Below are 12,209 nucleotides of genomic sequence, written 5' to 3'. Positions count from 1 at the left end.
GGCTTTTGATTAATTTTAGGATTTTGATTAGATGGAATATGCTGCATTTGAATATTAGCTATTCCAATAGCTAATAAAATCAGTGCAAACCATTGTTGCCATGAAAAATGATGGCCAAGCATTATCCAAAGCATTAAAGCGGTAATAAATATTTTAATTTGATGTGTTAACTGAAATTTAAAAAATTGATATTAATAATTTTTTTTTTACGACAGTAATAATAATGATAATGATAATAATAATAATAATAATAAAATAATAATAATAATAATAATAATAATAATAATAATAATAATAATAATAATTAATGTTGGATTTGTAATGAATACAAATAATGATAATAATAATATATTGAAATAATTATTCTTTACTAATTAATGCTATCTACCATTTATTAATGATTTTTTATCACTAAGATAAGTTATTTATTACTATTTTATAAATTTTTTCATTTCTGTTCATTCGTTTTTATTTTTAAAAAATGGGATTTTTTTTTTGGTTTTAATAGAAAGAATTACTTTACAATGTTTTTATTTTAGTTTTATTCTTTTTGAGACAAATTTTGGCAAAGAGGAAATCATAGTTCATAAATGAGCTTGAAATTACATTAAAATAATTAATCAAATTATAGCTATAATTTTTACATTTTTGAAACTAATAATTGAAAAATTCAAACAAGTTATATTTTAAAAACTAATAATAGCTTAAAATTGAACTTATTACGCTAATTATAAAAACTATGCATATATCATTTTATTTGTAAAGTAAAATTAAGTGAATTTCATTTTTTTATTTTTCATTCTATGAGCTAAATTTTTTCATACTATTAAATCGAAATTATTTAATCAATTAATAATAAAATTTTGCTATACACTGTAAATACATTAATAATTATAAAGGTATAATTTTTTGTTCTTTTCTGCTCTTATAATTAATTTCCAATAATTAATACATAATTGTTTTGAAAACACTTTTAAATGGATTATAGTAAATAATTGGAAATATTTTGAAAATTAAAAAATGAATGTACTGTAAGTCATACACAGTATGTTGTTGGTTCCAAATGTGTAAATGCAATATAATATAAATTATTTTGAATTGCATAAATTACAGCTATTAAACATATTTTAAGCGTTTCACTATAATTACCAATGATAATATTATAGCAAGATGAAAGGTACCTGAAGAAAATCACTGATAAATTTGCATATTCGATGAATGATAAAAAGAAAATTTTTTTTTTAAAAAATACGAATAAACTATTGCAAACTATCATCGCGTTAATATAAACCAATTTATGCTAACTTTAAGATTTAAAATTTAAAAAAAAAATAAAGATTAGAAGAAATTATAGGATAAATTTATTATATATTCAAAAAAATTCCAAGTACGAATAAACTATTATTTCTTAAAATCATCATAAGTTAATTTTTATTAATTTTAAAATTTAAATTTTTATTCAATGGAAAAAAGAGAAAAGATTAAAGGAAATAATTACTTCTTGAATGATTTTTCATTTAAAATAATTATAACTGAAGCAATTAGAAATTTCACTATTTCTCCAATAAGTACAGTTACTGTTGTAAGAAATCTTTCGTCGGTGATACGATACTGTGTTGAATATGACAACAATGGCATACTGTAATAGTCAACAATGGCATACTGTAACAGTCAACAATGGTATACTGTAATAGTCAACAATAGTATACTGTAACAGTTGAATGAATAAATTAATTAATTTATTTTAAATTTAACAGTGCAAAATTTAAATTGTAAGAAATATTTATTTATTCAATTAACAAACAACTAAGTCTATTTTCTTATTAATCATTTATCTTTCCTGTATTAAATTGCATAATTTTAATTGATTGTTTATTAAATTAATTGCTAAAGTTTTACTCATTAGATCATTTCATAAATGCCAAACAACCTTTCCATTTATTATTATTGTTACTGTTAATTTTTTTTTAAAAAATTTAAATTAAAAATTAATTAATGAATGAATTTTTTTTTTTGTAAATGCAAATTTTGTTTTTTGAACAAAACTTATACAAATTTTTAAAATATATTAAAAAAAAATTTACCATGTTTGTTGAATGATAAGTAAAGCGATGCCAAGAAATTTGTACAATGAATTATCATACTTATCAGCAGTAATCATTATTAGCAAATTATAAGCAAATAAATAATCGAGAAGAACTAAGAAAAGAAAAAACAATAAATAACAAAATGAAATAAAATTTAAGAGAGAGAGAGGGAGAGAGAAGAGACGAGGCAAAGAAGAAATTTGAAATGATAACAGTTTTAATAGGGTTAAACTGTTAAATCTGATATCATCTAATTATATAGTTATTTAGGTCAAAATGAATTAGGTCATTCATTTCATTTCATTGATAACTGTCAAATAGTTATTTAAGTATAACAATGATAGGATGCAAAAAAAAATAACAAAATATAAATTATTGAAAGACCAAATATAATATAATTAAAAAATGTAAAAAAAGAATAAAATAATAATTTTGAAAAATTGATTGAAATAATTCGAAATGGAATTAGAATTGATTTTTTCCATTTATTTTGTTTAACTTTTGTAAAAAATTTGCAAAAAAATAACAAAAAAGAAAGCATTAAAGTATTTATTCAAAAAAAAAAAATGCAACTGAGAGCTCTAGAAAATTGTTTATAAAATTTTGTTAATTTCTAAATAGATTGAGTCACTAATTAGAATAAATTATTAAAAGAAAAAGAAAATTTTTTGTCATAAAAAAAACAAAACGAAAAAAGTAAAAAGTCATAAAAAGTTTTAAAATTCATTAAACAATTTAAGAATTAATATTTTTTATTGGAACTTAAAATTTAAATAATTTCATTTGCATCAGAAAAAAATGCATCTATTTTTTTAACATTCAATGTGACATAATTGGATGTTTGCAAAATAATCTGAAAAATTAAAAATGAAAAGAATTAAATCTTCAAAACTGTCTAATCAAATTTAAAAAATCAGTTTGATTTGAAATTTATTTAATAAATTTAGCATAATTTATTAAGAGCTAATTGTTAAATAATACAATAAATTAAATCAAAATTTATTTCGCAAGCAAAAAATGTTTGTTCTTATTTTGAAATTCATTAAACAAAAATAAAATTTTCGTTTATTTTTTGACCAAATTAAAATTTTTTCATATGGAAATAATTTATTGCTCATTTTCAAGTTACTTTCAATTTTTTAGGTGAAAAGGAATAAAGGAAAAAGAATTTTTTTTTTTTTTTTTTAATTTAACAATTGTAAATTGTTAAATTGAATTTTTTTCGTTATTTTTTTTTTTTGTAATATAATTTTATATAATAGTATAATTTGTTAATTCAAACAATTTTTGAATTATTTCTGTACAGGTTTTTAAATTCATTTTTAAGTTTGCTAATCGTGACAGTTATTCCTCTTTAAACATTGAAATTCTCCAATGAGCTAAATAACCATTTAACACAAATTGTATTTAAATTAAACAAACTAAACGATAGAATGGTATTATTTTTATATTTTACATTTCTGTTTAAATTAGTAAATTTTTTTTTTCCATCAAAAGTTTCTTTTTTATTTAATTCCGCTTCAAATTTCGTAGAATGATTTAGAAGGTACTAATTTTATTAGAATTAGAATTAAAAATTAAACTTTTTTTGTTGTTCATTTCATTTTTTTGTTCCACAATTTGCCAAATAGCAATAGATATTTTGCTTTAAAATAATTTTGAATTGATAGTTTTTTATTTTTATTTACTTTTTTTTTTTGATTTTATTAATAAATTTTAAATCTGATTAAAATTAAAAAACTTCAGTTATCATCAATATGATAAGTTTTAATAATTACAAACAGTTATTAAAAATAGTTTGGTTATATTATAAATATGTCAAAATTTATTCTTTTAAACTTTTTCTGAACGTTTTTTTTAAAAAAAAGAAAAAATTATCTTTGCTTCTAAAATTTAAATATGTTAAATTGTTTACAATTATTTCAATTGCTTATAATAATTTTTATTTTTTATTTTTTTAATTTATATCTAAAAAATAATTTTTTATTCATAATTTTTTATTCAAAATGTTTTACTTTCCTTTTCTATCAATGAAAACAAAAAATCTTTGACAAATTTATGCTTTAATGCTAAACAAATTAATTTTAACACTATAGAATACATTGAAAATGCAACATTCAGCTTTAATAAGTAAATAAATATGGAATATTTTATTTTAAAATAATTTTTTAAAAAATATTTTTTTAAATTTTTAAAAAATTTTCAGTGTAATCGTACAATATATTATTGTTGCTAATTAATTAAATAAGTTTATTTTCGACTATTTTGAAAAGCATATTTTCAAGTTAAATAATAGATAATTCCGTGTTTGAGTAATTAATTAAACGTTTTAATTCGCTTGGAAAAAAAAAATCAATATGTCAAAATATAAATAAAATTTCGAATATTTTTTTCAATTTTTTTTTTAAAAATTTAATGAAATTTAGATTATGAAGCTTATTTTATCAGTGTTGCTGAACTTATTTTGCTCATTCTTTTTTATATCTCAATTAGCTGAAGGTTTGTCGTATTTATTGTTAGTTTTCTTATTTATTAATATTTTATTATTATTATTAACATTCATATTATTACCATTAGTATCATTATTATTGTTACTGTTATTATTATTATTATTATTATTATTATTATTATTATTATTATTATTATTATTATTATTATTATTATTATTATTATTATTATTATTATTATTATTATTATTATTATTATTGTCACCTTCATTGTTATCATTATTATTAGTGCTGTTATTCAACTTAAAAAAATTTAATACTTTTATTTATTTAGCATTTCAGTTAAACTATGATATTTTTATAGGTCAATTCAATGATTTTTTTTTTTTTTTTACAGGTCAGTTTAATCAAAATAATGAGGAATCACTGAAGCAAATCATTGATGTTGACGAACCATTTTCAAATTTAAATCCAATAAATGCTAAAACTTTGGATGTTGAAAAATTGAACAGACTTATTTCAACTATTGATAAAACATGGATTCTACCACAAGTTGGTGCAAGTGAACCTGTTGGCTCTAATTTTAAGGTTAATCATTTAAATGAAAAACTTTTCAAGATTATATCTTTTGCCTTTGACCTTTTTTCTTCTATTATCAGAGAAAAAAAATTTCTTTTTCCTACTTTTTAATTTTATTTTAGTATAAAAAAACATGCGCAAATATTTATCAAATCGAAAAAAATATTTGTCAACAAATTGGTTTTGGTACAATGTGTTTTAATTATTGCTATGAACAAGGTATCAATTCTTTCATTTTATTTTTGATTTAGTGATTTAAGATAGAGGAAAATATTTTTGCATATTTCAGATGGATGCAATTAGTAATATAAATAAAATAAACGAAACGATCGAAAATAAAATTAATTAATGAAAGAATTACTATTATATCTTTTTATTATCAAAAGTAGTATTATGATATGATATTGAAATTGACATAGATTTTTTATTTTTATACATTTTCATACGATACAAATAATATAAATAAATAATTATGGAAATTGAATTGATTTACTAAAATTAGATGAAAAATATTTAGGATGCATGCATTACAAAAACTAATTTATAATTGATGCTAATATAAATCTGTAAATTTTAGTAGCTAACAAATAATTTAAAAATATTTATTTCACTACCAATTAATTCATTATTATTAATTCTCAGGTGAAATACTAAAATTTCGATGTGAAAATGTAGCTGATTTAACCTACTGCAAAAATAATTCCGCATTTAACTCATTCCTTATGCAATATCAAAATGATCCATACAAAACTAAAAGCTACATTCGACAGGTTTTACTTTCTTTTTTTTTTTAAAAAAAAGAAAAAGTTATTTTTCAAAAAGTTATTTCAAAAAAAAAGAAAAAGTTATTTTTCAAAAAATTTCAAAAACTCAATAAGTGGGATAAATTCAATCAATTTTGTTTACTTTTATTTTATACAGCTAACATTGCTATATTGTTTTATTGTAGTAAATATTTGGAAATTTCATTTTTCTTTTCTTTTTTAGAAATGAAAGTTAGGTTTAGTTAATGATAATTGCTGCACTGTAGTAAATATTTTGGATGAAATGGCAGAATAAATTATTGAATTATTTAAAATAATTGAAATTTTAGCAGTATATTTTTACCATCATAGTTTTTGTTATCAATTTTGTTTCATAGATGATTTCACGATGCTATGCGACAGCAATATGTGATACACAATACGGAATTTTAAATACAACAATTATTGATGAAGATAATAAGTGGGAAAGTGATAATGCTGTAACAACAAATTCAAATTTAGCTACAAATCATACTGTATGTATTAAATCTAAATGATTACAATAGAATTTTGTAGTTTTATTTAATGAGCCATTGCAAAAAATCACTAAGCAAATAATGCTTTATCGATTAAATTAGCAGCTATTATATATAAAAAGCTAATTTATCAAAGATGTAAAAAGATTTTTGATTTGATTGATGTTCAATAGATTTAGAAATAGATTGGCACATTGTTAATGAAATCAAAGAAATGATTTAGCAAATGATTAAAAGCTCTAAATTAAAATGAAAAATTTTAGAACCAACAAGAAACATCGCAAATTACGAGATTGCCAGAAATAGAGCCAAAAACGCCAATACCAATATGGCAATTACTTTTACTTCGACATAAAATGATCACTGAAGCTAAACCATTCCCGAATGTAAAAAGCAATAAAGTTAATGAAACTGTTACTGCAGAGAATTTAAAAAAGTAAGAAACATTTTTCCAAATTTTCAGATCTTAGAAATATTAATATTTTATCAAATAGCTCAATATTTAACCATTTCATCTTTAATAATGTAAAATTTCAAGATAATTTTTTTTTTTTTTTTTTTTGCATTCAGATTTGAAAATACGATAATAACCGACGAAAGCAAATCCATGGAGAAAAATATAAAAAGTACTCCAGAAAATACACGAGAAATACTCACAGAAGAAACAACAATATCAACAAAACAAACTATTCCAAGAAAAAATCAAAATGAAGTGGAAATAATGGAACGATTATTGTGGCTATATAAAGCACTGCAACAGATGGACAAAAAAACGGATTGTATGAAAGAACAGTGATACGGTTTGATAGAAATTTCATTCATTTTACTAATAAAACGATGCAAATATTTTATGTATATTTTAAATTATGCATAAAATAAATATAAAATAAAGACACGTAGATAAAGAAAGTAATTGATGAAGGCCAACTACTACAAATAAATGCAAATTATTTTTGTTTATTTTATCATTGATGTTTTGAAGATGATAAAAAAAATTAAAGAAGTCTTCTCTCTTAACAAGTTGAAAAAAAAAAAAATCACTTTTGTAATTTAAGCAGTAAACCTAACACTGTGAAATGATAACAGAGATTGAAAATTAAAACTGATTAAAATTAATGGATAAGATCGCTCGTAAATTGCTTACAATATCTTTTCTTATTCCGATGAAATCAATCCAAAGTAATGAATAAGAAATAGAATTTTTCACAACAGACTTTCCTAATACTGCATGCGTCCATAATGAAATATTCAAATGCATAACTTGATATTACCATCCAATTGTTAGCTCAATATATTCGCTAAAACCGAAAGGTCAAATTTTACAAAATACAAAACACATATGTTTTAATACAAGTTTCTTTATATTCGAAAAAAATTCACATCGCCATCTTCTCTTCAATATCTTTTTGAACCTGCAAAACAGAACAAACTTCAGCTTGCTTTATGTATATTTAAATTGAAACATTGAAACAAAAACTCCTAATCTTTTGTAGCTAATTTGATAAGCCAGTGATTTGAGCTCGAAGTCCCAGTTAATAAAATATGATTTTGAAATAACAAATATAAACCATTGAATTTCGTGTACAAACATTAACCTACGAACAAAATAATATAGATGAATTTCTAAATTACTAAACATAAAAACCAACAATTTTTGCAGCATTCATTCGTTCCATTGTGGCATTGAGATTCTTCAAAGTACGAGTAATCGCATTCCGAACCCTTGCCGTTGATTCCACGTAACCTTGGGCATACTGCGAATAATTCACATTCGCCATTTCACCGACTATTTTCAGTTCACCAGCAAACATTTTATCAAATTTAACGCTCTGCTTCTGAGCTTCTTGCACAACCATCTGTGAGGATTAAGCAACAAGATAAATTAATTTTAACATAATTGTAATTTCTAGGTGTGGTACAGAATAACACCACTTTATTTAGGGGTAATTAGAAAAGAAGTCACAACAAAGCTGTATGGTTTTGTTAAGAATATTAAAATTATATCATGAATTATTCCCGTTCTCCTCCATTTCTTTTAAATTTTCGTCCTTACTCCTTCTTTATATTTTCTATCTTGGAATTTTAATCATCTGTCTTATCTATGGTCAGTGCAAACCATTAAGCAATGAATTCGTAAATTACTAATAAAACTTACAATATCATTTTCAATTTGATCACATGTTCCAAGGAAATAATCAAATGCATTGATATATGCTTCGCTTGGACTTAAAATCTTTTTTTCCAAATTTTCGACCGACTTTGGCTCATCTAATGATTTTACTGAACTTGGATTTGCTGAGAGCGGATTCACGGACTGCGGATTCACTGACTGCGGATTCACTGACTGCGGATTCACAGACATTGGATTATGCATCGCACTGCTGGATCCATCCTGCCGTAAAGTCGAAGGCCGTACCACTTCAGCAGCTGTTTTGCTCCATTCCTTTGAAAGATTTAAAATCAAATTCAAGGAACTAAAACACGGAGTGAAAAATGCAGTTTTTGTAGAAAATAAGATAGAAAACTGGGTAAGAATGATCCGATTAAACAATTAAAGGAAAGATTAAGAGACAAGTTTTTAAGCCAAATTTAGCACAAATATTTCAAAAAAATCCCCAGATTGGACAAATAAAAATTATTTTGTGAAATTTAGTTGTAATACTGTTGACTTACTTGTAGCGAATACCGAAGGTCTCGCAGTAATAGGTTCCTGGCTAATGATACCGGATCTGGTGGTACTATGGTAGGTGTTGATATGTTATCCTGGGTAGTAGTAGACTGTACGGATGACGGAGCTTGTTGAGGAGTTGCAGGTGTAGAAACTTGTTGTGATGATGGATTTAAGGTTGACATAACATTCAGGGGTGTTTGGGGGTTATTTGATGGCGGTCCACTAGTTGAAGATGGTCTACCTGGTGTTCCTTGTTGCTGTAAAAACGAAAAGTATCTAATAACGTCTGAAGTATAAGGATTTTAAAAACGTTTTTTCTACATAATACTTTTCCTAAAATTTGAATCTAAAAAAAAAACCTACTGAAATCCCCTGTGGACCAGGTCCAACAGCTGGACTCCGCGCTTGTCCATTCACGAAATTTGGATGCGACATACCTTGTTGCTTAAAATTTTTGAAAATAAATTTTTATGAAAAAAAGATCGCAAAAAATTAAAAAATTAAGAAAATTTTTCACGAGGACAAGAAGAAACTGTCGCAACTTTGTAGCTATGCAGGAGAACAAAAGCTACTATGTAATAAATAAAAAAGAAATGAATTGGAATATTATGTTGCCAACAACGAAGAGCCCCAATCATTTGTCCGCAACTTAAAATAAAGAACACCAGACAAAACTGATCGAAATATAATAAATTCTTACATAAGAATTTGTTTGGAATCGAAGAATTATTCATTGATTAAATGATTCATTTCATGTTATATGGTCACTTTTAATTTGCGGCTTCCAGTATAATGTCGAAAAGGTTTTAAAAAAGCGTTAATTAAATATGAATTTCACCTGAATATATGCTTGTTGTGGTGCCATCTGAACTTGCTGCATCTGTTGCATTTGCTGGTGTTGTACGTTCATGTGTCCTTGTTGATTTAGGCCTTGTACAACACCCATATGTGTATTTATCATTTGTTGACTTATATGAGTCTGTGATGGCATCATCTGTGGTGGTTGAGCGGTGTTGATCATACCTTGCGGATAGCCGGCCTGAGAAACCATTACACCTTGAGGCTGAAATTTAAAAAAATGAAAATTTCACTCCATTTCTTACTGTAATTGAAAAGTAAAAAATAGGATGAGCTTTGATTTAAAGTAGTTAGCCATATGTGATCTAAACTAAATAATTAATTTGTGGTATCAAACTACACACGCAAATCATTAACATCACCTACATGTGAACAATCAGTCAATATCATCATCCGAAAAGTCCCGAAACTGCTAAAATATGCCATAATAACCCTCTTATTAGCATTATACGTCACGACCATTTCTTATCTTTTTTGCTAAATCTCTTCGAAATTTCAAAAAATAAAAGCAAAAGAGAAAAATGAGCAGTCTAAAAAAAAAATTGATAGAAGCAAGCTTAGAAATGTTGAATATTTTCTCCAAGTTTAAAATTACTAAAAATTCAATTCAAAAATATAAAATCATACTGGTTTACTTCCTTACTTATAGATAAGAAAAAATATTTAAAAAAGAGATAGTAATTGCAGGAGGATAGCAGCTGCTCGCTAATTAATAAATGAAATATAACAAGAAGTAACCGTAAAACAATAAATAAAGCAAACCGTATTTATCATTTGTTGCGAAGTAATCACCATTCCAGGATGTGACATCATCGCGTTCAACTGTCCGGCACTTACCGATCGTGGAATCGACTGATGTCCATACATTGTTGCTATTTTACCTATACAAGTTCGAATTTACCTGGAATTGAATTGACAGAAAAAGTGCAAACCAGAAATACCGAAAAACTTCACAATCCAAATAATTAGGTCTTATATTTACTTTATTATTCCTAAATTATTAATTTCTTAGCTTTGATTTAAATTATTTAAAAATCAAGCTGAATAAAGCTTCTACTTATTTATTTATATTTACTCACTGCTTTCCAAAAATTGATTTTTATGTTCCTTACTATTTATACCTTCCTTACAAGGAAATAATTGTTTTATCACATGACGAATCTCTCATGTCGGAATGGATGGTACGCCATATATAGTACCACTCAATTTCACTTAACAGTACTATATGCAACTCATCACGTGAACACGTAATCACATGATGCGACGCATTAACGTTGCGTAGTTTTCAAGAAAAATGCAACTAATCAAGTAACGACACAACGTCCACGTATTAACCACTTTCAAATAATAACATTAATCAGTATAATATAATATAATGCTATCACTTCTACGTAATAACGGTACTAACGATTTCTATATTTGTCATATGAAAAAATTAATAAAGTTTTTTAATACGATACGTATCATTTCAGTGCATTTTACAATTTTAAAAAATTTTAGAATTATTAAATTAATTTTCTTTTACCTAGAAATATTGAGAAAAGTTATAATAATATTTACAGAATACAATCAAAACATTTTAACCAAATAATAACAGTTTGGCATTTCTAATCCCGTGGTCTGAGTCACAAAATACCCCGCTGTAAGTGGCCGTCGCGTACGTACGTGTTGAGTACGAGAGACGTGCATTTTTTCATTTTTTAAACTTTTGTTTAATTTCATTTTTTGTTTTCCTTTTTCTTTTTTTTCTACTTGTTGTTTTTGTTTCCAATTTTGTATTTATGTTTTCTATTTTTCTATTTTTTCTATTTTTTCTGCTTTTGCTTTTCTGCCTCTGTCATTTTGCTTCTATTTTTCTTATCCTCTATTTATGCTTCTTACTTCTTTATTTCCGTTTTTCTACTTCAGTTTGCCCATTTTCAGTTTTTTTTTTTACTTAAAATTTTTCTATTTCCACTTTTTTATTTCAGTTTTTTCCATTTGTTATTCCCTCTGTCTCTTTCTCTCTCTCTCCCTCTCTATTTGTATTTTACCCTCATTAGTCCTCAGTCCTCAATTTTTATTTATACTTTTTCTTTCTTCTATTCCTCTTGTCAATATTTTTTTTGCTTATTCTGTGTTTGAATTTTTTTTTAATTTTTTTTTTTTTTTTTTATGTTTTTATTTCTGGTTTTCTATCCTTCGTTTTTATTTGTATTTTCTATTTTGTTGGCATACTTACTTTTCATTTTTTAATTAATATTTCATATCTACTTTATGTAATTTGTTATTTCATTGTTAATAACAAA

The 12,209-nt window shown here is 24.3% G+C and overlaps 3 protein-coding genes across 3 annotated transcripts; 1 reads left to right on the top strand and 2 right to left on the bottom strand.

Moving 5' to 3' along the window:
* Positions 1-1,494: 1,494 nt before the first annotated feature.
* On the bottom strand, positions 1,495-2,161 carry Bm17732 (Uncharacterized protein; the record flags this gene model as incomplete). Its single annotated transcript, XM_043081442.1, has 2 exons — positions 1,495-1,639; positions 2,085-2,161. The coding sequence occupies 2 exons, from the start codon at positions 2,159-2,161 to the stop codon at positions 1,495-1,497; spliced, it is 222 nt and encodes a 73-aa protein (XP_042937376.1).
* Positions 2,162-4,516: 2,355 nt separating this feature from the next.
* Positions 4,517-7,188, top strand: Bma-cyn-17 (uncharacterized protein; the record flags this gene model as incomplete). The annotated part of the gene is made up of 7 exons (XM_001896109.2): positions 4,517-4,586; positions 4,932-5,122; positions 5,236-5,332; positions 5,756-5,883; positions 6,255-6,392; positions 6,656-6,828; positions 6,963-7,188. 7 exons carry the CDS (start codon positions 4,517-4,519, stop codon positions 7,186-7,188), a joined length of 1,023 nt encoding a protein of 340 aa, XP_001896144.2.
* Positions 7,189-7,768: 580 nt separating this feature from the next.
* On the bottom strand, positions 7,769-10,788 carry Bm10456 (uncharacterized protein; the record flags this gene model as incomplete). Its single annotated transcript, XM_001896110.1, has 7 exons — positions 7,769-7,804; positions 8,042-8,248; positions 8,548-8,835; positions 9,066-9,320; positions 9,427-9,507; positions 9,902-10,126; positions 10,684-10,788. The coding sequence occupies 7 exons, from the start codon at positions 10,786-10,788 to the stop codon at positions 7,769-7,771; spliced, it is 1,197 nt and encodes a 398-aa protein (XP_001896145.1).
* Positions 10,789-12,209: the final 1,421 nt, after the last annotated feature.

Source organism: Brugia malayi (assembly GCF_000002995.4).
Source record: "Brugia malayi strain FR3 genome assembly, contig: Bm_v4_Chr4_scaffold_001, whole genome shotgun sequence".
Lineage (NCBI taxonomy): Eukaryota > Metazoa > Nematoda > Chromadorea > Rhabditida > Onchocercidae > Brugia > Brugia malayi.
This window is presented reverse-complemented; position numbering and strand designations above follow the sequence as displayed.